This window comes from Bacillus rossius, chromosome 5 (assembly GCF_032445375.1).
Source record: "Bacillus rossius redtenbacheri isolate Brsri chromosome 5, Brsri_v3, whole genome shotgun sequence".
NCBI lineage: Eukaryota > Metazoa > Arthropoda > Insecta > Phasmatodea > Bacillidae > Bacillus > Bacillus rossius.
In genome coordinates, this window is record NC_086333.1 from 29,067,178 (window position 1) to 29,093,969 (window position 26,792).

The 26,792-nt window shown below is 37.0% G+C and overlaps 1 protein-coding gene across 5 annotated transcripts in view; it reads right to left on the minus strand.

The window, feature by feature from the left end:
• Nucleotides 1–26,792, minus strand: part of LOC134531675 (very long chain fatty acid elongase 7-like) — a 152,511-nt gene that overhangs the window by 27,134 nt on the left and 98,585 nt on the right. For all 5 annotated transcript variants that reach the window (XM_063367467.1, XM_063367468.1, XM_063367464.1 and 2 more), the window contains exons 5-6: nucleotides 15,618–15,674; nucleotides 6,674–6,779 (exon numbers count right to left, since the gene is read on the minus strand). In XM_063367467.1, coding sequence (XP_063223537.1) covers nucleotides 6,674–6,779; nucleotides 15,618–15,674 — 163 coding nt within the window. The remainder of the gene's footprint in view (nucleotides 1–6,673; nucleotides 6,780–15,617; nucleotides 15,675–26,792) is intronic.

Sequence of the window (26,792 nt, forward strand, 5' to 3'; positions counted from 1 at the left end):
CTCTAACACTGTCAACTGCTGACTTGTTGTTGACGGTCTTGCAACAGCCTCTAACACTGTCAACTGCTGACTTGTTGACGGTCTTGCAACAGCCTCTTACACTGTCAACTGCTGACTTGTTGTTGATGCTCTTGCAACAGCCTCTAACACTGTCAACTGCAGACTTGTTGACAGTCTTGCAACAGACTCTAACACTGTCAACTGCTGACTTGTTGTTGACGGTCTTGCAACAGCATCTAACACTGTCAACTGCTGACTTGTTGACGGTCTTGCAACAGCCTCTTACACTGTCAACTGCTGACTTGTTGTTGACGGTCTTGCAACAGCCTCTAACACTGTCAACTGCTGACTTGTTGACGGTCTTGCAACAGCCTCTAACACTGTCAACTGCAGACTTGTTGACGGTCTTGCAACAGACTCTAACACTGTCAACTGCTGACTTGTTGACGGTCTTGCAACAGCCTCTAACACTGTCAACTGCAGAATTGTTGTTGACGGTCTTGCAACACACTCTAACACTGTCAACTGCTGACTTGTTGTTGACGGTCTTGCAACAGCCTCTAACACTGTCAACTGCTGACTTGTTGTTGACGGTCTTGCAACAGACTCTAACACTGTCAACTGCTGACTTGTTGTTGACGGTCTTGCAACAGACTCTAACACTCAACTGCAGACTTGTTGTTGACGGTCTTGCAACAGTCTCTAACACTGTCAACTGCTGACTTGTTGTTGACGGTCTTGCAACAGACTCTAACACTGTCAACTGCTGACTTGTTGTTGACGCTCTTGCAACAGCCTCTAACACTGTCAACTGCTGACTTGTTGTTGACGGTCTTGCAACAGCCTCTAACACTGTCAACTGCTGACTTGTTGACGGTCTTGCAACAGCCTCTAACACTGTCAACTGCAGACTTGTTGTTGACGGTCTTGCAACAGACTCTAACACTGTCAACTGCTGACTTGTTGTTGACGGTCTTGCAACAGCCTCTTACACTGTCAACTGCTGACTTGTTGTTGACGCTCTTGCAACAGCCTCTAACACTGTCAACTGCAGACTTGTTGACGGTCTTGCAACAGACTCTAACACTGTCCACTGCTGACTTGTTGGCGGTTTTGCGACAGCCTCCGACACTGACAACTCTTCACCGACACCAATATGCTCGGCTAAAATTTGTTTGTCCAATTCCTTTACGAAAGATGAAGCCGAAAAAAATCTCTTTAAAGATTTCTATTGCTTCTCATCTTCTTTCGCATGTTGTAATTTACTTTTGCGGTTAAATGGCCCAGATGTTTTTTTTACTACTAGACATTATGTTAATTAAAAATAATTACAAGAACAACAACACGAAAACCACAGCTGCACAGCATTATTAGTTTATAGGCAACAAAATAAAATATAACCTTCACACAACCAATTCGTACAACTAAGTTGACACAACTAATTCGGGAATGGCATTTCCATTTCACGTCAATATCATCCTATTCCCACGCTGCCGTGCCGAGGTATTATTTACGGACGAGTTCATATTACCTAACAGACGCGTTGGAAAAGGGGTGTGGCGCCTGGCAGTGTGTGTGTACATGCGTGAGAAAGAGAGATATCGTCTGCTCTACAGTGCTCTGCTGCGTCATGCGTCTTGCGTGATGTGAAGTTGGGCCCATAAAATTCGTTCCGACGAGACGTCACACTTTAGAGGGCGTGGTACATAAGTTAATGATAAACACCTTCTTAGTATGTCACAAGAATGTGCAAACTAAACAAGAAAAAATAAGTAATGCCGTGAAGAAACACTCTACTCTAACTGATTGTTTATCAACAAATATTCTCTTCTCTTTGATATTAGTGCTTATTATTTTGTATTTGGGGCCGCGGCGGCCGAGCGGTTGGATCGATCGCCTTCCACTAAGGTGATCCGGGTTCAATTCCCGGCCGGGTCACGTACCCCAGGTACTAATATGTACCATGGACAAGCCCGGGGGTTTGCCGTCTTCGGCGGCTCGGCGCCCCCCTTTGACCAGCGCCCTACGCGGCCGCGTAGCTTGCTTATACCTAGGACCGGCCCTGGGGGTGAGAGAACCACGTTGACTGCTGTTTGCTTTCAAATATTTTCCTTTTGTTAGTAGATGTGCTAGATTTTTTAGTATTTTGTGGTATGTGATTTATCCCACCCTCCCAATTCAAACCACCTTACATCTCAATGGTTACCGGCCACTCTATACAGTCACTACCTGCTCCTGTGCTGTAAAATTAATTTGATTTATTTATGGGCAAAATAAATGGTACCAAGAGCTATTTCTATTTGGTATTCAAAATCATCAGAAATATGGTCCTTAGGGGGCCAGCCTCATCAGATGTGTATCTGTGTTATTGAGGAGGGATGATAAAGCACGACACTCGCTGGTATTTCTAACGTGGTATAGCCTCTAAGCACAAGGCTCTGAACTGGTGTGCAGTCTTCTCATGGTCACAGGATTTCTGTGAAATTTGAGCGGTGACCGTACATGACATGGCAGAGAAATGAAGATAAAGATCTAATGCAAGTCCCTTAAGTGCTTTCAAGAATCTGTACCGGTTGTTTTACGGCTAAAAATTACTCTGACATCATGCATTTTAACCATTTTAACTCTTCTAAAAATACATTTTAAAAACTTACTCCGAAATCAAAAGTACTTTTCCGCCCTCAGCAAACTCTTAAATGCTTTTCATAAGCAGACCCCACTCGGTTATCTTGGGTAGTTTTGGAATCGTGTTTTTTTACCCGAAGCTCTGCTAACTGTATGTGTGCCCGGGTAAGCAGAGCCCTTAACAGACAGACCTAGGATCACGGTGGTTGAGTAGTCAGAGCATTTTCCTCCTATCAAGGATTTCCAGATTTGTTTCTAGGTGGGGTCTAACCCTGATTATTCACAAGTAGGATATGTGGCGGACATTGTCATTCTCTGTGAGTTTTCTTGGGGTGCTCTGGTTTCCACACCCAATCATCCCTTTTATGCTTCATTAGCAGCTCATCTGCTTTCACCATCTGTATTGACTTTGATTTTGATGAAACATTAAGTAAAAACATTCCTATAAAGTTTGAAGTCTGAAAAATTGGAGAAACAATCAGCCATGGCCTATAATAAAATACTATGTATCTCAGCATTTGCCTAAAGCGATTTTCGACACACGAAGAAAACGAAAACAAAAATTAATGGAGCAGAATTAGTACCCAGGTCTTCCTGATGCAAGTTCATTTACTTTACGCAACCTTGTCTTGCAAAGTTGATATTAAATTAATTTCTTTGCTGTTTCACACTTCAATCAACTGCTCTTAAATTATCCAAATAGTTTTGTTTCATACCATATAAATTTATGATAGTTTTATATACACAGTGACAAATGAAAAGGGAGGGGTTGTATTCCCCCAAAAAAAGTTATGAAATATTTGCCAAAATATCAGTGAAGACAGTATGTTACTCTGTGAGAAGCCACGACACATACGACATATGTGTCAGTTTGTTAATGTCAACAGTATTATAAGTTTTTTTGATTACATTGTTCAAATTTTAAATTATTTCAATTTTTTTCCTTATACTGCTCCCTCCCCCCTTCATTTACAAAGAAACATTTCCTGAATCCGTCACTGACCTACACTGAGTATAAATATAAAACAAAACGAGCAACAATTTTTCTCTAGCCTATATCACATAAATTTAGGCATCATCATTTGAAGTGATACATTTTGACATCAGCCGGGGCTTCACCTCGTAAGCCTGGTCAGACTCCACTGTCCAGTTCCCCTCCTTCCCGGCATTTGTACCGTCGACGTATGTAAACATGCGTGTGTTCAAATTGCGCGCCACAGACTACCGCAAGAGGGCGCTTAGCGGCAGTGCAACGTCATCCAGAAACCAATAACAATTATTATTTAAGTATTAATGTATAAAGTAGCTGATGTTTAAGGTTCTGAGCCCGGATGAGGGATTGTATAAATTATAAGAATGTTTTGTCTCTTCCTTAAAACTAACCCTTGGCGCGGGATCACAAAGTAGAATAATAGTTTCATTCCGGCGGCAAGCTGCCTGCTGCCCGCGCGCAGAGCGTTGCTCGCCGCAGTTCCTCTTCGTCATCGGCAGAGACCAGACATGCGCGGAGTCACCAGAGATGTGTGGCCACGTGTCGCCAACCCCGTGGTATCTGTGTATGTTAATTGGTGTGGCTTGCTCGACGCCTAGAGCGGGCCAGATCTTAATAAATTAGCTCGATTAATTAGAGGACCAATATCTCGCCTCACACGGGCCACGTAACGCCCTGACCGGGAGTCTCAGCCGGGTCCATGTGCCCACTCACATGGTGGCGCCCACTACAAAACAGCCTCATTTATACAGAAGCTAACTTATCTGCTGTATCATTACTAGGCCTATGCGAATATAAGATTTTTAGTTCGAATAAAATACCAATATTGATTTGAATAGTAAGAATTATAATACCACTAATTTTTTTTTTACATATAACAAAAACATATTGAAAGAAAAAGTAAATGTGTAATGGCTTTCGGAAATTAGATAAATAATACTAAAGTGAAAGGTTTGTTAGGTTAAGTCAGCTACAATTACTGTGGGTAAAATTTTGTTAAAATATTCAAATTTTGAAAAGAAAATATAAATTTTTTCCATGGTAATCAAAATAGGATCTGCACAAAAAAATTTTTTTTAATAAACAGTGCAAAGTGAATATCGCACCCTGAGTACAAGACTATCGTAACTCAAAAATCAGTGCAATACTATCACAACTCATGCCATAGTCTTGCACATATTCTTATATAATGTTTTCCAGAGTGCAACACTACATTATTTGCCACAAGTCCCGTAAAAGTAAATATAATATTGCGATAGTCTTGCAGTGCCTAGATAATGATATTTTCCTGCTTATGGTAAAAAATATCTCATAAACTCAATTTTTTGAGTTACGAGTCTTGTACTCAGGGTGTGATATGTAAGGCAATCACAGTATGTGTGAAGAAACTTTAAGAGGGTGGGTTTAAAAAGAATTTATAGTGAGCAGTTTTAATCTATAGTAAAAATATGATTTACATCTAAAAAAAATTTTAACTTGTTTGTTGAATTTTTCAATATGTGAAAATAAATCATTTATACTAACACATACCTATTAACATTTATGTATTATATTTTTTTGGCTTGTTTTAACTAAAGTGTAGGAACACAGTAGCTCCTTAGCATGTTCTTTTTTTTTTTTGTCAAGTGTGACATTTTTTTGGGCCGTGCGTGACAAGATAATTGCCTGAGCTGTCACTATGCTATGAGGGTGAATATATACTTGTATCTGGTCATTCACTGTATATTATTCACTAGAACAATGTTGTCATAGGTTGTTAGGCTTTAGGGTCTTTGTTGTTAGTATGCGATCAAATGTTTTGCATGAGATCTGTACAAGTTTTTCTTTTCGCCGTCCCGTTCTAAACAAAACTAATCACAGAGCTGGCAAGCCATGTTTCTACATCTGATCTTAAAACTGTTGACTTTAACACCAATCTGAAAATAGTCAACTTTAACACCTGCAGTGTTTTGATTTTAAGGAACATGTATTTATTCTTATCAATATGCTGACAGTTATAATCTATTTTAATCAATCTGCCAGACTTTCTTCTCCGTAAAATACTTTCGCTGATAACATGGGTTATCTGAATTATGTACTATGTTGGTCTTCTCAAAATTTACGTAGCCAAATAGAGCAAAAAAAAAAAAAAAAAAGACTCCACATAAATAACTCTAAAACATTATGAATATTCTGTAGAAATTTTGTCACAGCCCAATGAGAAAATCTTCTATGACACCAAAAATTTTTCCAGACTTTCGAGATCCCACAACTGTATTCATAAATGACTGATATTAATTTTTCAAAGTATTAATATTCAAAATTGAATCGAATATATATCCTACATCTTTCAAAGCTATAGGCCCTATATTATTTTCATGTTATGAAAAAGTAACATGTGCTCCATGAGTATCCAAATAACCTGAAATTGTTTATTCTGCTTCATTTACACTGAAAATTAATAAAATTTCTTTTGCAAATATTCCAACAATGACAATATACCTTCTACCACTCAAAAAAAGTTTTACCCGTGCTTTTACATTTAAAAAATATTACTATCAAAGTTGGACGGGTGAGGTGCGAACTTCTGTGAACTTCAAAACTGCACGGGAGGGTCTTATAACTGTGAGTGATAGGCTTCCCACGCAGAGGATTCCCTGCGGCTGGTGCACGCAGTGAGCTGCAGTGAGGTCGTAACTGTAGCGGTTAATTTAAATGACAATACTTATATGATATTAATGAATGTATAAACCATATTACACATAAAATATATTACAGGATAGGTTCACTCTCATAAAGATTCATTTGGCAAACCAATACATTTGGAAAGACCCCTAATGTTTACCAAAGTGACTATATGCTGGTTTAAATTGCTATACGTGGGTCCGCCATCTTCGTGACACATTTACTTTCATCGCCTTCCATTCCATTTTCACAAAATTACTCCTACCAAATACTGATCTTTATGCTATAGCACTAGAGGAATTATAGATGGAAGAATGAGCTGAATTGTTTTGATGTGGAACCCACCAGCCAGCAAGGACAGCTATGCTGTATGAAAGCCATGCAGCAACACACCTGGCAAGTACTTGAGGAAACACCACGAACCACCCGCTGTGATGGTGTGGTGGTACACGTGAAGGAACGTCACTTGCCGCTGGTTTTTCCTCAGCACAAAGAACACCTGCAATCAGCCATGAGGTTCACAGCTTCAACTGCAGATGCACGATGCATGTGGGAGAGAACAGACAACACAAGTGTGGAGCAATTTAACTATCGACGATGTGGAACATATTACAGTACTCATTTTCACACTACTACCATTTATTAACTTTTTTTAACAAGTACCTACATACACATATTAATTTTTTAAAAAAATACATATTTTTCTTTCTTTCCCAGTTCTATACAGACCAATTCTAAAGCAATGGCAGTTTAGTATATCTATATCACAGGCCAATAAGAAAAAATATATATTTTTGGTGCCTAGGATTTTGAAACTGATTTTAGATATATTTGGTGTGCTGAATCTAAAAGTGAAATTAGTTTTTTCTCTAAGCCATATTTTTTGAGATAAGTTGAAAAGAAGTAAAACCACCTGCTTGACTCCACTGGGATACCCCAGGTTGGAAATCTCCATGTCGTCACTGGGATACCTCAGAATGGGAATCCCATCCATCATTTCAACGGTTACACTAAATTTGAGGCAATTTTGAGTTCAAACCACACAGGATGGATCAAAAAAAAAAAAAAAAAAAAAAAAAAAAAAAAAAAAAAAAAAAAAAAAAAAAAAAAAAAAAAAAGAGTTCCAGTAGAAGTTGTGTAAATCATCATGATGTGTTTTGCTACATATGCAGAGAAGACATGGATCGAAGTTGAAAAAAAAAAAAAAAAAAAGTTCCAGTAGAAGAAGTTGTGTAAATCATCATGTGTTTTGCTACATATGCAGAGAAGACATGATCATTGGAGAAAATAATTTTATTAATGAACCCTTAGTTGAATGAGAGAAAATCATCTTTCCCCCACTGTATATCACGCTGGGCCTTATGAAGCAGTTTGTAAAAGCTCTTTATAAGGATGGATCATGCATTGCATTTATAGGGGAAAAAATGCCTCACTTGAGTAAGGAAAAAATTAAAGCAGGAATATTTAATGACCCAGAAATAAGAAAATTCATTAAGGACCAAGCCTTGGTAAATTCCATGAATGAGGCTGAGCAAAAATCCTGGACTTAATTTGTTGCAGTTGTTGGAAATTTTATGGGCAAAAAAAAAAAAAAACAGAAAATCATGCCAACTGGTATATTAAGGTGCACTATTTACAGTCACCTGGACTATTTTCCTGAAAATTTAGGAGACAGCAGTGAGGAGCAAGGTGAAAGATTTCATCAAGATATTAAAATTATGGAGAACCACTATCAAGGAAGATAGGATATGCACATGATGGCAGATTATTGTTGGAGTTTAAAAAAGGACTGTTCCAAGACATTTTCAAGATATTAAAAAAAAAAAAAAAAAAAGAAGCATTGGAAGTGCTGAGTGACTAGTTGGTTCCATCAATGACTTGGTACTATCTTTTTATATATAATAATATTAGTATCCATACTAATAATATTTGTATAATAAAATTATATTTGTATAATTTAATGTTTGTATAATATAATAATATTTGTGTAATTTAATAAGAATTTCATTTCATTTTTAGTTTCATTTATGGATTTAACATAAAATAACGTAAAACATACATTTCATTAAAACGTAATACATATCTTTGAAATTTCACCTCCTAGGCAAAAAATTAATGCTATACTTGAATTCAAGGGAGCAAATTTATATGTAATCAGCTCCAAATTCCCCGGCACCATAACTATTGTTGGCCAGTGTAACAATATAAACATATTAATTGCAAATAAATATTTAGCATGTATCTTATAACCGAGATATTATTTTTTTTTTCCCTACACAGGTTAAAATTATACATACTAACAATAGGTGAACCTGTTTGATAATCATTTGGGTATCATAACTATTTAAATTAAAACCTTTACCAGTCATCCTGTGGTCAAAAATACACAAAAAGTAATGCATTGCAATATAGTAGAACAAAATGAAGCCACTAAGAAGCATTCAGACCTGGTCTACCTTGTAAAATTTTTTTTTTTAATTTTAGGTATGTACACATTAGATTGCAACTTGTTACATTTCCCTTCTTAACTTTCTATTTTTTGTCAACCCAAATGTATATTTGTAATTTTTATCCTTCCATATTTTTTATACTGTACTATAACTGGGTATTTGTGAGAATAAAAAAAGCATTGAAAAGTCAAAATTATAAATGTCTGTTAATTATTAAATTTTGAGTAAGTACAGTGATAAAAAGTAAATTTATTCATTCTGGGAGCTTGAAATTTCATTTCACATAGTCCACTTAACATAAATACCCTTGTTTTAAAATAACTAGCACCCATAAGCTTCACATGCTTTAAAAACATAAATTGCACAACTGACATTTTATCCCTCTCCACTGTTTCCAAATACATTTTACATACCCAAAAACTGTTGGGTATTAAATCTTAATACTACATTGTAACACATGCTGTGCAAATATGTATCACCCTCTTGTTGTGACTAGAGTAGTACTTGTTTTGTTTTTAGTTAGTTGTAAGCCAAGATGGCCATGCATATGTATTCTTTCACGGGATAGCTCGGTAATAAATCATGTGAAAATGAGACTCTGGCTGTTTTTAATACGTCAACCTGATTTACAGAACTACAGGTTAAGTGCCCAGCAGATTGTCAGAGTTTAAAACACATTTTTCTCGGCGCGATAGTTTATCGGAGCGTAAAAGTGGCAGATGCAACACAGTGTTTACAAATGAGAAAGCGCAGGAATCTGTGAAAATGTCCGAAGACAACCCCTGTTAAAGTTAAAATCACCAATTATGGCCAGCAACAAATCACGAGAAACCCAAATTAGCTGGTTGCCCAGCATCAAAAAACTGCAAGGAACTGAAAATTAAAGTTCGTGGAAGTTCGGGATGGAAATGTACCTCACTGCAGAGGTCTTTTGACCGACGGTAAATGGCGCCGAGGAAGACACAACCAAGGATAAAAAGGCAAAATCCAAGATTTGCCTGATGATCGACGAAAGCCTATATCCAATAGTAAAAAGCTGCAAAACAGCTAAACAAGTTTGGACCAAATTAGAAGACACCTACGAAAACAAAGGGCTGACAAGGAGGTTATCCTTACTCAGGAAACTATTCAGAATACAACTGAAGGACTCAGGGCCGGATTTAGAGGTCTGGAGGCCTCGGGGAAACAGAGGAGCGGAGGCCCCCTGGCCCCAAATTATTTTCCAAATAAAATGAACAATTTTTTTCAGTCAAGGTTTCCAATAAATAATTTATTGAGAAATCAAGTAGATTCTCTTAGTATTTAAAAAACATACATAAATATATTCAGAGACAAGAATTAAATGAAATTAAATTTTAGTGTTAATGAATATTTCTGTTAATATTTAACAATAATATAATTATGTATGTACTAAGTACTGTAGGTAAGGTAAAACAGCGAAATAAGAATATCAAAGGAAAATATGTTTACTAGTGTTTACTTGTCGGAATTTGAAAGATTTTTGTTCCGAAGTCTCTATTGTGGGGGGCCCTCCGTTTGTGGAGGCCCCGGGGCTTTCGCCCCGGTTGCCCTCCCCTAAATCCGGCCCTGCAAGGACTTCAGCTGTATGGAAGAATACTTGAACGAAATTCTGTCCCTGTCGCAGAAGCTAGAAGCAATACATGCCGAGATCGATGATGAATTTCTAGGAGTCATCATGCTAAGTGGTTTAACGGAAGATTACGAACCAATGATAATGGCAATGGAGAGCACAGGAGTAAAAACTAATTCAGACTATATAAGATCAACACTCATCCAGAAAGTGGCGAAACCACACCGCCCCGAGGAATCAGCATTGACATCAAAAGGTAGGAAAGATGATTCGGCAACTATCACGTGTTATAAGTGCAACAAGAGGGGACACAAAGCAGACGCATGCAAGAGCCACATTATTTGTTTTAACTGCCACAAAAAAGGGCATAAATCAAATGAATGCCGTATGAAGAAGAACTCCCACTTTAGAAGGGAAATTCGACAGAAATTCAGACCTACCACCCTAATCGCAGCCTTATCATCAGTGACCACTGGCACCGGAGACTAGATAGTGGATTCGGGAGCTACATCCCACATGACGATGAACAAGCACTGGATAAAAGACATGAAGGAAAACACACAAGAAATAGTTGTAGCAAACAATAATAAAATAATGTCTGAAGGTGCAGGGTTGGTCAAACTCAAGAGTGAAGTTAACATATCTGATGTTTTCTTTGTACCTGAGTTATCATCAAACCTGTTGTCTGTCAGCAAGATGACCAACAAGGGACTGAAGGTGTTTTTTGATAGTGAGGTTTGCAAGGTGTATGATGAATGCCAAATAAAGGGAAATGTAGTTACAACTGCTAAAAATGAAGGGAGTATTTACAAAGTGAAGTGCAACTCTTACATCAGGAGCACTTGCAGCCAAAGTGATGCCTTAAGTGCTCATGATCTAAATGGAAAAAATGCAACAGTAGGTCTGCCAAGAAATTTGTGGCACAGAAGGTTAGGGCAGTTGAACAGAAAATCCAATAACAAACTAAGGAGCATGTCAACTAGGATGGAGTTCAGCGATGACATAGACAGTGACTGTATAAACTTGTGTAAAGGGAAAAAAGTGTAGAAATTCCTATAGCAAACACGCAGGGATTAAATCCAAAGGGGTACTCCAATGAGTACATTCGGATGTTTGCGAACCAATGAACACGCCTACATGGGGTGGTGCCCTTTATGTGCTAACATTCACTGATGATTTCAGTCGAAAGACCTTCACTTACCTGCTTAGAAACAAATATGAAGTTTTGGAAAAATTGAAAGACTTCAAAAATCTGGTGGAGACACAAACGGGGGCAAAAATTAAAGCATTGAGGACAGATAACGGAGGAGAGTATGTACGTAAACAAAAACCTTGATCTTTTTTTGAAGGACTCTGTGGTATAATTCATGAAAGGACAACACCCTTCTCACCTGAGCAAAATGGAGTCAGTGAACGAGTGAACCGCATTCTGATAGTTAAAGCGAGAACCATGTTAGTAGACAATGGCCTGGACAGAAAATATTGGGGTGCAGCAGTCAACACCGCAACCTACCTTAAAAACAGATGTCCAACAAAAGCAGTAAAAGGGAAGACACCGGAAGAGGTATGGACTGGCAGACAAACAAACATATCACACCTGAAGACATTTGGCTGCAAAGCAATGAAGCTCATCCCAAAGCAAAACAGGACCAAGTTGGACTAAAAAGTGAAGAATGTATCCTTGTAGGGTACAGTGAAGAGTCAAGGGCTTACAGGTTAATCAATCCTACAAATCCAAAAAGAGTGATAATGTCAAGAGATGTGAAGTTTTTTGAAGACAAGCAAGGTATGGAAATTCTAGAATGGGAAACCAAAGAAAAAGAAATCGAACAAAATTATGTTGTGTTCACAAAGGTACAGACGCAGAGGAAACAGATAGTACATATTGGAAGGTGAGCCCTTGGCTTCAAAAATCTGCAAGAAAGAAGTGAAAATGTTACAGAGCTGTTACAGAGCAAAGTGAACCTGTGTTGCGAAAATCCCAATGAAAACAAAAACCAAAAATATTTCCGGATCATGAAACCTACCTCACAAACTGCAATGACACCCATGAGACAACACTGATAGAAACAATGGATGGGCCACACAAAACAGATTTGGAAAGAGCCATGAAAAGTGAAATGGACTCTCTAAAGAAAAATGATTCCTTTGAACGGGTTGACCCGCCTACAGGCGAAAAATTATTGAAGACGATATGGATGTTGAAAGTAAAGGAACAAGATAACAAAAAGGTGTTCAAAGCAAGACTCGTAGTGAAGGGATGTACCTAGACCTTTGGGAGAGATTATGACGAGACTTTCTCCCCGGTGGCAAAATATACCTCAATCAGGTAATTTTCGCTTTTGCCGCAAAGATGGGACTATCCATAGACCACATGGATGTCGTCACAGCCTACCTGTACGGAGAAATCGACAGGGACTGTTATGTACTACCTCCCGCTGAAGTAGTGCATAAAGGCGAAGAAGGAAAGGTATGGAAGTTAAAAAAATCTATCTATGGTTTGAAACAAAGTGGCCGCTGCTGGAACCAAAAGCTGCATGAGGTCTTAGTATAATAAAACTTAGTGCAATCCAAAGCAGATCCATGCATTTACAAGCCGGAGAAAAATGGAACCACCCTGATTGTCGCAGTTTACGTGGATGATCTCCTAATATTTTATAATGACCACAAATTAGCTGAACCACTTAAAGGGCAGCTAAGGAAAAGCTTTGACATGAAAGACCTGGGAAAGGTAAAGAAATGCTTGGGAATGGAGATATCAAGAGATGAAGAAAATCGAAAACTATGGATTGCACAGAAGAGCTATACTCAAGACATCCTGGAGAGATTCAACATGGAACACTCGAAACCAGCAGGCACACCATTGGACCCGGGTTTGGACCTTACAGAACAGAGAAAAGCAGAAGATGAAGAGAAGTTGAAAAGGATTCCCGATAGGGAGTATCTTGTACCTGTCACAGATTTCCCGCCCAGACATAAATCATGCGGTAAGTCTGTTGAGTAGGTTTAATGACTCTTACACAGAGGTTTACTGAACTGCAGTCAAGAGACTCTTAAGATGTATTAAGGGGACACTGGACTACAGATTAGAATATGATGGAAAGGGTAGAAGTGATCTAGTAGGGAAATGTGATGCTGATTGGGGAAATAAACTGAACAGTAGGTACTCAGTTTCAGGTTACTGTTTCAAACTTCAGAACTCTGTTATTTCCTGGTGCAGCCTTATCAACCTGTGAAGCACAGTAGAGATGTGCGAGAAGTCCTTTTCAAAAACCGAGACGAGATCGAGACAGAAATACTAAAATTCTCGAGAATCAAGACAAGATCGAGAATTCAGTTTTTTTCTTATTTCAAAATTGCAATTTGGTGTCAGTGAAGTTTTCCTCAATGAGATTTTAGATGCAATAAATTGGGCCCACCCTACTCTTTCCTCTTGAGTTCTTAGTAATTCTTGATGTGCAAATATCAACAGTTTTACAATGAATAAGCTATTTAATGAAAGAAATGAAAGGACTACATATACGCTATAGAATAGGTATATACATTTACAAAAATGAATCCACAAAAATAAATAGGCCTGCACTGTAGTCACATGAGCATTTCAATAGGCCTATTATTGAAAACAGTCAACTTTATTTGGTAGCTCACATTTAAAATCTGCTGTTTAAAAAGACAAGCTGCTCTATATTTTCGGCCAACAGATTCTCTCTTCTGGATGTAACAGTGTTACTAGCACTGCTGAAAAGCCTTTCGCTTTCCACCTGCGTGGCTGGTAAGGCCAAATATTTTATTGAGACTCTGGCAAGAGCAGGGAAATGTGACTGGTTCTGCCGCCACCACATAAGAGGGTCACTTGATTAGGGGATAACATTTTCACCAAGATAATTGGTAAGTTCATTTTCAACTCTTGGTGACTTTACTGAGGAACAGCTATAATTCAGCCTATCACTTACTGACGCGGCGCAGTGATACAACGGTGTTTGTTTATTTCAAAACTCTGCTAAGAGTGAACCCATGGTTCACCCCTAATTATAAAATTGATTTTAGAATAAAATGTGTGATGCTTAAGCTATAAAAACGGTAAATTTGTTTTTTTTTTTTTTTTGTACCACTTCCTTATGTTGTGATATTTTTATTAATATTTTTATCCTTGAAAGTCAAACATGCTAAATAAGGTGGCAAGTGAGATTGTTTTCTCTACAGCAGGCAACATAGTTACCAGCCGCAGAGAATTGTTGTTGCCGCACCATGTCGATGAACTCGCCTTTCTCCATGACAATTTGAAATGATTTGCGAAGTGATTTATGTTAATGCTATAGACATATAATTTTTAATTTTTTTTTTTTTAAATTTTGAGAATCTGGTTGTGCTTCTTCAATATAGTCTCACTTTAATTATAGTTACTCGATTTAAACTGTGAATTATGTGACAAGTTTTTCAAAGGTGGTATTTTCAAATTTTTTAATGATTTATGTTATTTTAATAAATATTCTCAAATTCAATTCGAAAAAATTTCGAAACTCGTGAATTTTTTTTTAAATTCGATTCGAATTCGATTCGAACTGAAAAATAACAATTTGCAGATGTCTAGTGCAAGGCTTAACCCGGCCTTCGTAATTCCTGCCTTAAGGCCATGGGCCACAGGACCGTCTTAAGGTCAGTCAATTTACGGACCTGGCCGAATCCAGGACAACCAACGAATTCCCTCCTCTAACGGACTGCCTTAGGGAGAGACAATCATAATTAATCAAGATTAATCAAGAGTAGTGTCGTGTAATATTGTGTATCAATTATGTCCAACTTATCAACCAAGAGTAGTGTCATGCAATATTGTGTACCCAAAAATGTCAGTTAATAAATATGTGTACCACACGTTTTCAGTTCCAGTGCGTGTATTACATCTGTAGTTAGGCACCAGCCACTATGCTGAACAGGGAGTGTCACCATTGTCTACTAGCAGTTAATACCACCCTTAAGATACAGCCACCGAGTCTAGGGAATCACGCTAGGGCTGATCGACCCACCCCATTGGTTAGACGTACCAGCTAACCTGGCGCCCTCCTGGAAAAACATACCATAAAACACCACCAGCCCCTTAGACTCGCCGCGGGACTCGAACCTGGGACCCCGGCCGACGGCAATTGTTACTAAGAATATATTATGTTCCCATACCAATGCTTTTCCTCATCATTAACATTCATACAACTATTTTTTTTTATTATGGCATAATAAATGTTTCTTGGTGATCTAATTGTATCTAAAATGTAAATCAAAGCAAATGAACAAAGTTACTCACTGTGTCCAAGAGTTCCACCAACTTGGAGAAGAAGTACCACCATGATGCACTAGCTAACTGGAACATAAATTTTATACAAAAATATTAGTTAAGTACATAGTTATAAGTATAACATCAGTTTGAATTTCATTTCGAGCATCAATGAGTGCATTAAGAGGTTTAAGGGACATTTTCAAGCTTTGAATGCGTCATCCGACATATCTCGAATGCATGAAATATCGCTTACTTGTGACATGTGACTTTGATCAAATAAGGGGGGTTTTACTACACTGCTATGCATGGCTGTGGTCGAACTAGTTTTTACTTGATGCTGACATCTGTAAAATTGATACCTCAAAATAGCATGTTTTTTTTCTCCAAAGAAATGTGTATTTCTATTTACATATTGTGATTATTTCCCAGTCTCATTCTTGCCAGCAACTTCTGACTGTTTGGCTCTAACAATGACATCGGGAAGGTGTAAAAGCTTCATCAAAAAGAATGTTATGATATTTTATTTGCCGATTCAGGTTCAGAGTTGGACTTCACAGAATATGAAAGCGGAAATGATTTCAATAATCACGAAAATTCAAGTGAAAATGACAGCAAGGAGGCAGTTGAAAGGTCTCAACTGCACTGTGCTCTCAAGGTAAGAAACATGAAAACAAGCGTGTGAGTACAAATGAATGGCTGAACATGGATGGTGAAAAGATATATGTTAGGGCGCGGTTACACGGGACCCTGAACTACTTCAGGTGAACATGTTTAAGTAAACACGTTTACAAACGCGAAAGTGTACGGTTACACGGTAGTTGCTGAAAAGTGTGTTTAGCTCTAAAACCGATTGTCTACTGTCAACGAATTACTGTGTTGTTGATCTCTATTTTGTAATTGTATCCAGAAAACGCGGGATTTTCTCACTTGTTTATACAGCATTATCAGCAGAAATGGAATGTGTTTACATATTGCTCAATATTTTTTTACAAATCGGGAATGCAAACAACATGCACAGTAAAATTTTTAAACTTATTTTTTATTATTTTTTGAGCGAAAGTACCTATCAAAGTTTTAAGAAAATTAAGGTCAGGATCAATTAAAAAATATATATATAATTATCTGTTGATTTTTTTTGTTGCATTCGGTAAAATATTACTCGAACTTGTGCCAGAAACACTTTACATCTTGAATTTCTGCAAAAGACTGTTTATATTCTAAACAGCCAATCAGAGGCTAATGTAGAAGATATGTCGATCTGAACTACTTTGCCAACCTGTTTAAGTTAACTGGGAAATGGCCTCGAACGAAACATGTTCAGACTGTGTGTAACCGCACTCAACAGCTGAACATGTTCACCTGAAGTAGTTCAGACTCCCGTGTAACCGCGCCCTTAGTCTTGACTGGTGTACAAAATCTCATTTACATTGTTCACTAAAAACTGTCACCACTGATAGAGCTACGGTCACACAGGGCGCTATCCTTGGTATGTTCGCTACACGAGTAAAATATAGCCAACTGCATCTCAGGTGTCACTGGCCACACAAAGCTGTGTTTGATATGTTGGTGACATCACCAGGTATTTAGTACTTGGCTATTTTTCTAAAATGTCACTGACTTCACGTATGCGCATATAAACAATAACATCTGTATTTACATGGAATTGTGCTGTTCTGCGATTGCTTTTTATGAAGTTTAATTTATAACAATATAGTGCTTTTAAAATAGCCAAGTCGGCGGAAAAGGTAATTGAAAGATTACGAAAATATCAGAGTTTATGGAATAAATCGCTGGAAGAATATAAAAGTCAGGATATGCAGGATAATGTCAGGGATTTGATTCCAAGGGAATGCTATTAAACTGAGCTGAATTTATTCTAAAATAAATTTGGTTTAATCTTCGCAAGCAACTGCTTCATCAAATTCTTTTAATTTTATATTAAATTTATGAACCCATTTCTTTGTACGTTTACATACTGTAAGAGCCAGCAGAATATCATAATCGTCTGAATCATCACTCGAATCCCACGTCATGCATCTCTCAGACATTGTGAACTACAACTATCCTGTCAGGGTACCGGGCACAGAAAGTTGCAAACATAGTGAAGCTTTCTGTGTGGCCTCAGTTTAATAGTGCAGTAAACTGTTTTTGCAAATGAATGGTGAATTTGCAAAACAACTTAAGTCACATTTTTGGTGTTTTGAGATTATTGCCTAATCGTGAAGCAATTGCAAAGGGCTACAGTTTACTAGTAAAATTACTTTAGTCCACGTCTTTGTTGCGTTTTTATCTGCTCCTGCATTTTTATCTTTATAGACAAAACAACCTAAGTCCCGGACTTAGGTCGTTTTGACTGTGAAAAATTTTTTGATGTAAGAGTAAGCGTGGTTGTGTGGACACATGTGCCATCTACCTTAAATAACTGGAACTAAATGTTCAGACACTTGTATGCTATCTTTTGACAAATAAGTTCAGCTCAGTGTGAACGAAAATGTTGTTGCAAACGAGCGTGTTGTGAAATAAAACAAAAGTAAGTTTGCAGGAAAATGGCATGTTCTAGCAGTAGTTTGAAGAGTTATTTTGAAGAAGCTATTGACAACAATGATATACGAAAGAAGGGTGTCAAAAGGACTGCTGAATACAAAAGAAACATTATAAAAATGGCTAAGGTAAAAGGTTTGGAACACAAGAACCATGTAAACAAGCTTGTACCAGCTAGATGCACTGGACAAGAATGTGGGTAAGTACATAGTGCTAATAAGTTGTAAGAACGATACTAAATAATACAGTAAAATGAGAATACCAGAACACTCGCGGTCTTGCAATTAGTGAGAAATGTTAGTGGTGTTGCCATCTCAGGAAAACGAACTGCAGAACATTACATTTAAATCAGTAAAATGTTTCTCTGTGAATATAGATGAAGAGAAAATAAATTTTTTACCTTCAGAATAATTTATTAATAGATGTCCTGAAAATATAATTAACAACACAAACCCCTTGTGTGTTAAATGTGTTAAAAAAGAGTGATACTTGATAATAATACAATATAAGTTAACATTTATTCCAAAAATAAAAAATAAAAGTTAGTCCTCCAGCCAATAGTTTATTTGTCACATTCTCACAAATGTTATTTATATATTGATATCCAGTCTTCCCCTTTTACGGCATTTACTATACATAATTGTTGTTATATGCAAACGTTGCAGAATATGCACGACTTATTACTATAAAGTACCTAGTTCGAATCAGGATACAGGTTACTAAACTAGTAACTTCTATGGCATATAGAAATCTTAAAGTGCTTTACAAAACAAACTGTCATAATTTATTTTTGAATAAATAACAATGAAGCTAAACAATAAAATTAAATGGATGTGTTCAGTTATGTACCTTGAACTCAATCACACTATTTTTCACAGATTTCCGAATGGTTAGAAATAGTAGGGCGTAGACTGTTTGGTGTATTATTGCATTTTGTACTAGATACCAATTAAATTACTAACATTAACAGATATTGAAGAGTGACGAACAAATTACAAGAGGTAATAATAATTATGTACTGTTCTTTGATTTCAGTTGCAAGAAAAAGTGCTTCAGGCTAGTTTCAGATAATACCTTCATTGAGGCAGTAAACCAAATGAATGGGTTTAATACCAAGAATGAGCAGGATGTGTTTTTGCAAGGACTAATAATGCGTAAAGACGTTCAAAGAAGAAGGGGCAGGAAAGACGAACCTGGCAGACGAGAATCTATGTTTGTGTACCATGTAAGGGACTCTGGTAAACTGGTTGCTGTGTGTAAGAAAGCATTTTTGAGTATTTATCGTGTTAGTGAATCTAGTGTCAAGCGTTTGTGCCAGCTGATACTACTTGGAAAATCACCAAGTGATGAGAGGGGAAAACACAAACCATCAAGTGCAAATGACGCTACTATTCTTGCGGATATTCATAGCCATATATCCTCCTTTCCATTTCATCAAACTCATTATGGTGATGTTGATATTTTGAAACCCTTCTTCCTCCTTAATTGGAAGAGGGGTTGCGTCCCCGACTCACTCTGGGCGCGAAGGGAAAAAATAAATATTAAAACCAGGCATAAAAAAGCTAAACAATATAAATTCCCCACACCACTGCCCAGGGGTCAGGCCAAAAAATTTAAAGGATATAATAGCAGAGTAACCATTAAACAAACAAGAGGCAAGACTTTGGACGTATGTTATTAAAAAATAGAAATTTGCAAAAATAATTTTTACTATACATAACCATACAAGCTTAGTTACAAAAGCTGACGTTAATAATGGCAGCATCTTATCCCCATTTGCGATACTAACAATAACCTTTAAAAAATCGTAAAAATATAAATACTGATAACAACAAGTATAAAAATATATAAGGGCGTGAGGCGTGGCCACTATAAAATATCAAAATATACTGACTGCCCTAATACCAAAAATCAAACAAGACAATCAATATAATATATAAATATATAAAAAAATATTACAATAATAAAACTGAAGTACAAAAAATTTATTTAAATAAAGTTCTTAAACTCTCAATCAACGGTTTAGTCTTTCTTCAGATGTTCGTTGCTAAAGACTTGCCAAAAAAACAAAGTTAATATCCTAGGCGTGCGCTGGCTTCCTGACCTTCCTCACCAACTCCAGAGTCTAATGCCACGCCGGGCCATTGGTACGAATTCACAGAGGCGTGAACGATGATCAAAAAAAAATTATCTTATTTTTAAGGGAAATGTAGCAAAAACTCTTCACGTAACATAACCATGTTACCACAGAAGTATTTATCATCAGCTTCAAACAAAGTCTTACTTCTTTATTAACTTGCCAATGATTTTATAAAAACGTAGAATGGCCGCACCAACCAACATCAGGCTGCGCATGTAGTCCAATACCGATCGCATACATTTAATAATACTGCACAAGCTGATATATTAGCTAAATGCCAACTTTAAGTATGCCAATTCCGATGACAAAGTCTCAAAAACAAATTGCAAAATGTTCGTTTCTTCCAAACTTATACTTTTATTGCAACTACAGGCAAACGGGCGACCTTTTTTAAGAAAATCCCACACTGGAACAACGTGTGAAAACAAATGGGCCTCTTCACCAAACTGGCTAATAAAAGTTCCGTCCAAATAAAATTTAGTATGGGAAAATACACAGTTCACTAGGTTTGCCAAAAACCACTGCAGTACCACGAGGGTAAAAATCAAAATTGCGGCCTCTCTTTACCTTGATAAGTTCAGTATCACAGGGCAATCCATTGCCCTGTCACCCAGCGTGGAGCCTCCAGCCCAATACTCTTCGTGGCCCGTTGCCGTCCGGCACACCAGTCCGCGCCGTCACATCGCTCTGTCCTCGACGGTCGCTCGGCACACTCTCTCGCCGGCCCAGCTGATTTTTTCTTCCCGGCAAGCCGAATGTCTGACGTCATCAGCCAACCGCCGGGCGCTCACCAAGTGGTATTTACGTGAAACACAATCGATGTTCTTAAACTCATAATCGATAGCTACCAAACGGCGTATAACTAATTAACAGAAACAAATATAATTAAAAGAATTTACAGATAAATTAACATTAATTAAAAAAGGCGTAAAAATACGTGAAATAAAAACCATATAAAACTAGAGACCAGCAACAAAAATAAATTACAAGTAAAAATGTGGCCCTGCCGGCCACAACCTCCGCCTTGAACAAAAAAAAATTTAAACAGCAATCTTAAAAAACTAAAACGTCAAAAAAAAAACCTTGGACTTGGAGACAAAGTATTCTCAAAAACTTCTAATCCAACAAACCAGCCCAAACTCAAACAAACAAACCTGCAACAAGGAAAACTTGCCTCCAAAGCCTCAGTCAAAATTTCAACGCTCAAAAAAAAAAAAAAAACAAGAGAAGGATTTTCCAACAAGTAACGGAAAAGACAAACTAAACTCACAAACCGAACAAACGGGATCTAAGTATGCCAAAACAAAACAAACAAGCTCCAAAGTCAAGACCGAAACGTATTAGACAAAACCTTCTCTCTCAAAATTATCAATAACTAAAGGTTGCAAACTAAAGCCAAGAACTATAAAAACTATAACCTCACAGGAAAAAAATCAAAACCATCACTGGAAATCTAAAAGACCACTAAAATTCCTGGTGCTGATCCTGCTCCCGCAGCTTGCAAATTAGCAGAGTGGCGCAGGTTGAAACCCTTCTTCCTCCTTAATTGGAAGAGGGGTTGCGTCCCCGACTCACTCTGGGCGCGAAGGGAAAAAATAAATATTAAAACCAGGCATAAAAAAGCTAAACAATATAAATTCCCCACACCACTGCCCAGGGGTCAGGCCAAAAAATTTAAAGGATATAATAGCAGAGTAACCATTAAACAAACAAGAGGCAAGACTTTGGACGTATGTTATTAAAAAATAGAAATTTGCAAAAATAATTTTTACTATACATAACCATACAAGCTTAGTTACAAAAGCTGACGTTAATAATGGCAGCATCTTATCCCCATTTGCGATACTAACAATAACCTTTAAAAAATCGTAAAAATATAAATACTGATAACAACAAGTATAAAAATATATAAGGGCGTGAGGCGTGGCCACTATAAAATATCAAAATATACTGACTGCCCTAATACCAAAAATCAAACAAGACAATCAATATAATATATAAATATATAAAAAAATATTACAATAATAAAACTGAAGTACAAAAAATTTATTTAAATAAAGTTCTTAAACTCTCAATCAACGGTTTAGTCTTTCTTCAGATGTTCGTTGCTAAAGACTTGCCAAAAAAACAAAGTTAATATCCTAGGCGTGCGCTGGCTTCCTGACCTTCCTCACCAACTCCAGAGTCTAATGCCACGCCGGGCCATTGGTACGAATTCACAGAGGCGTGAACGATGATCAAAAAAAAATTATCTTATTTTTAAGGGAAATGTAGCAAAAACTCTTCACGTAACATAACCATGTTACCACAGAAGTATTTATCATCAGCTTCAAACAAAGTCTTACTTCTTTATTAACTTGCCAATGATTTTATAAAAACGTAGAATGGCCGCACCAACCAACATCAGGCTGCGCATGTAGTCCAATACCGATCGCATACATTTAATAATACTGCACAAGCTGATATATTAGCTAAATGCCAACTTTAAGTATGCCAATTCCGATGACAAAGTCTCAAAAACAAATTGCAAAATGTTCGTTTCTTCCAAACTTATACTTTTATTGCAACTACAGGCAAACGGGCGACCTTTTTTAAGAAAATCCCACACTGGAACAACGTGTGAAAACAAATGGGCCTCTTCACCAAACTGGCTAATAAAAGTTCCGTCCAAATAAAATTTAGTATGGGAAAATACACAGTTCACTAGGTTTGCCAAAAACCACTGCAGTACCACGAGGGTAAAAATCAAAATTGCGGCCTCTCTTTACCTTGATAAGTTCAGTATCACAGGGCAATCCATTGCCCTGTCACCCAGCGTGGAGCCTCCAGCCCAATACTCTTCGTGGCCCGTTGCCGTCCGGCACACCAGTCCGCGCCGTCACATCGCTCTGTCCTCGACGGTCGCTCGGCACACTCTCTCGCCGGCCCAGCTGATTTTTTCTTCCCGGCAAGCCGAATGTCTGACGTCATCAGCCAACCGCCGGGCGCTCACCAAGTGGTATTTACGTGAAACACAATCGATGTTCTTAAACTCATAATCGATAGCTACCAAACGGCGTATAACTAATTAACAGAAACAAATATAATTAAAAGAATTTACAGATAAATTAACATTAATTAAAAAAGGCGTAAAAATACGTGAAATAAAAACCATATAAAACTAGAGACCAGCAACAAAAATAAATTACAAGTAAAAATGTGGCCCTGCCGGCCACAATTTATTATCTTAGTGGAGAACTAACAGTCAAGAAAATGCATGAAATGTTTGTTGACAAGTATGCAGACAGGAATGTATCATATCATTACTACCACAAGTATTTCAAGAGCCATTTTAGTTTGAAGTTTGGTAGACCTAGTGTTGATACTTGTGTAATTTGTGAAGAAAAAAGTATTAAACTGAAAAGCTGTCTAAATGACACCGCCAAACGGGTCACAATGGCCGAACTCCTTGTGCATAAACGCAGGAGCAAGAAATTCTATTTAACATTGAAACGTGCATCTCAATTGTGCATCGAAAGAGATGATTTTGTTGCATTGTCATTTGACTACATGCAAAACGTATCGTTGCCAAAGATTCCAGTGCAGGATATGTATTATCTTCGTCAGCTGACTGTTCCTGTATTTTCAGTGCACAACCTTAAAACCAGCGAGGCCGTATTTTACATATGCCACGAAGGACAGGCCAAAAATGGGCCGAACGAGGTATGTAGTTTCCTATTTGACTACATGAACAACTTTATTCCTGACTCAGCAACCGAGATATGGTTGTTTTGTGACGGATGTCCAGGCCAGAACAAAAACAACACTGTCATCAGATTTTTAATGGCATTAACTGCAAAAAAAAAGGTTCCTCAAGATCAGACTTCTGTTTCCCATCAGAGACCATTCATTTTTACCTTCGGACAGAGATTTTGCTGTGGTGAAAAGGTGTTTGCGTCATTTGGACAGATTATACACACTAAAGGATGTGTGTGAGCTAATTGTGCACTCTAGTACAAAGAAAAAAATTACAGTGAACATTGTCGAAATTTAAAATGTGTACAACTTTCATAGTTGGTGGCCAACTATTTACAAAAAGAATCTAAATTCCCTGGAATCATCAACCTGCAATGTACCACGAAGTCAGAAAATTCCGTTCAGCATTTCCTCCTTCATGGAGTTCCAATTTTCTGCAGACCACTTCGGCATTGTCGTAGCCAAGCCATTTATTGATAGCCTAGTTGCTCACACATTTGCCCTTGGCCCTACATATCTCCACAACCCAGGTCTTCCAACTCAGAAAGCTTATCCCAATGGTTTTATCTTAATTAATGCAGACAAATTACAAGATGTACGAAAGATGCTCAAATACATTCCAGAAGAAGAAGTCGTGCAGGCATTCTACCTTGGCATTGTACAATGGGCAGCAATAGACCATTGAACGTTTACCACATGTAGGTTGTGTCTGATGCAGAGTGAATTGTTGACACAATCTTATTATGTTGACTGAACTGTTATTCTCATTGTTGAAGTATCCTTGTAAATTGAGAAAAATAATCCTACTATCTCTAAAAATTGTTTGTAACACGTGAATGTATTGTTGAAATAAATTGATATTGATCTTAAAGATAAGGAGTTTCTCAGTGCCATCTGCTAAAAAATATGTTGTCAACCATACAACAATAATTACTTCATAACTTCACCTCGTTTCTTAATAATAACTTTAAGAGATTAATTTAATTTTAATGATAATTATTACAAAATATATTATATTTTGTATTGAATATTTGTGAATTTGTAAAACATCTTAAGTCCAGCATTTTTATTTATTTTTCCTAAAAACATATAAAATTTAAACCTTCTTTCAGAAGTTGAAAAATATTCGCAATACTGATCTGTTTGCTTGACGCCAATAAAAAGTGGCACAATATGTGCCAACAGCACATTACACAGTTTTTTGTGATTTTCTCAAAACTATTAGTTTGGACTTACGTCGTTTTGCAAATTCACCATTCAAATGTTTTCTGAAGCCAATTTCTGTTTTGGTAGCAGATTGAACAGATTTGTAGCAGAGTTAGAATCTTTGAAAAAGTTGAAATCAAAGTGAAGCTTGCAGACTCTGATTCGAAGTTAACACTAAGAATTTTCTTTGAAGGAATCATCAATAACATTTTATAGTCTTGTTGCTTCATTCAACACTGCCATAATGATGATTAACGTAAATGAATATCAGTTTAATATTACAGTAAAACAGAGTTCATAAATGTGTATTTTTTTAACTTCAAAAGCAAAAAAAAATTAAATAACAACATATAAGTTAAGGCCACAAAGAAAGCCAAGTTATGTTTGCTGTGTGTAGTTCGCGATGTCGGAGAGACGCATGCCATGAGATTCTATGATGATTCGGACTATTATTATATTCTGCTGGCTCTTTAATTTTATACATAAATAAAACTAATTTGATGAACTGCATCATTTGAAGAAGCAGTTGCTTGTGAAGACAAAGCCAAATTCATGGATGATTTCAGGATAAATTCAACTCAGTTTGATAGCATTCCCTTAGAATCAAATCCCAGACACTGTCCTGCATATTTTGCCTCATATTTTCTTCCATCGATTTATTCCATAAACATGGATATTTATTCCATAAACATAATATTTCAATTAACTTTTCTATCGACTTGACTATTTAAAGCACAATAAAGAAATTAACCTTCATAAAAAGTAAATGCTGAAGAACAGCACAATTTCGTGTGATTACAGATGGTTTTGTTTAACTGTGCATGCGCAAAGTCAGCGACATTTTATAAAAATAGCTGAGAACCAAACACCTGGCGATGTCGCCAACAATGCGAACATATCAAACACAGTTTTGCGTGGTCAGTGACACCTGAGATGCAGCTGGCTATATTGTACTCATGTAGTGAACATAGCAAGCACATCGCCCTGTGTGGCCATAGCTTTACGGTGACAGCCAGCAGCAGCAATCTTATGTTTACTACTTCATGAAGGTCGGCCAACTTTAGATGTTTGGTTGTGTGCTAAGAAAATGGTAAATAAGTTTTAACAGAAAGATTTGTTTCATCCTACACACATAAAAGCAATGCAATGATTACTTAAAAGTACCTATTAAAAGAAGATATTTGTTAATTATCTATATATATTAAAACAATGTCCGATCTTAAAAATTTATAACAACAGCTCTTGGCCATCCATGACCTTGTAGCATCAACATGTTACTGTGCATGCCCAAATTTAAACCTCAAAATTAAATTACATAAACTATAATTTTAGTTTCAGCACTAAACAGTTTTTGGGTAGTACGCTGCATCGTTGATGTTTAAAATGTGAAAATTATGGTGGTGCATGAATGTTATTAAGTTAGATAACTAAAAGTGGAGGATAACTTTTTTTTATTTTGTTTCTTTCCAAAATGAATAAATTATACATAATCCTCTAAAATGTGGTTTTGGTGTATTAACATATGGATTTCTACTGCACATGTTAGAATTGGCAAGTAAACAATTTTAACAATTTAATTT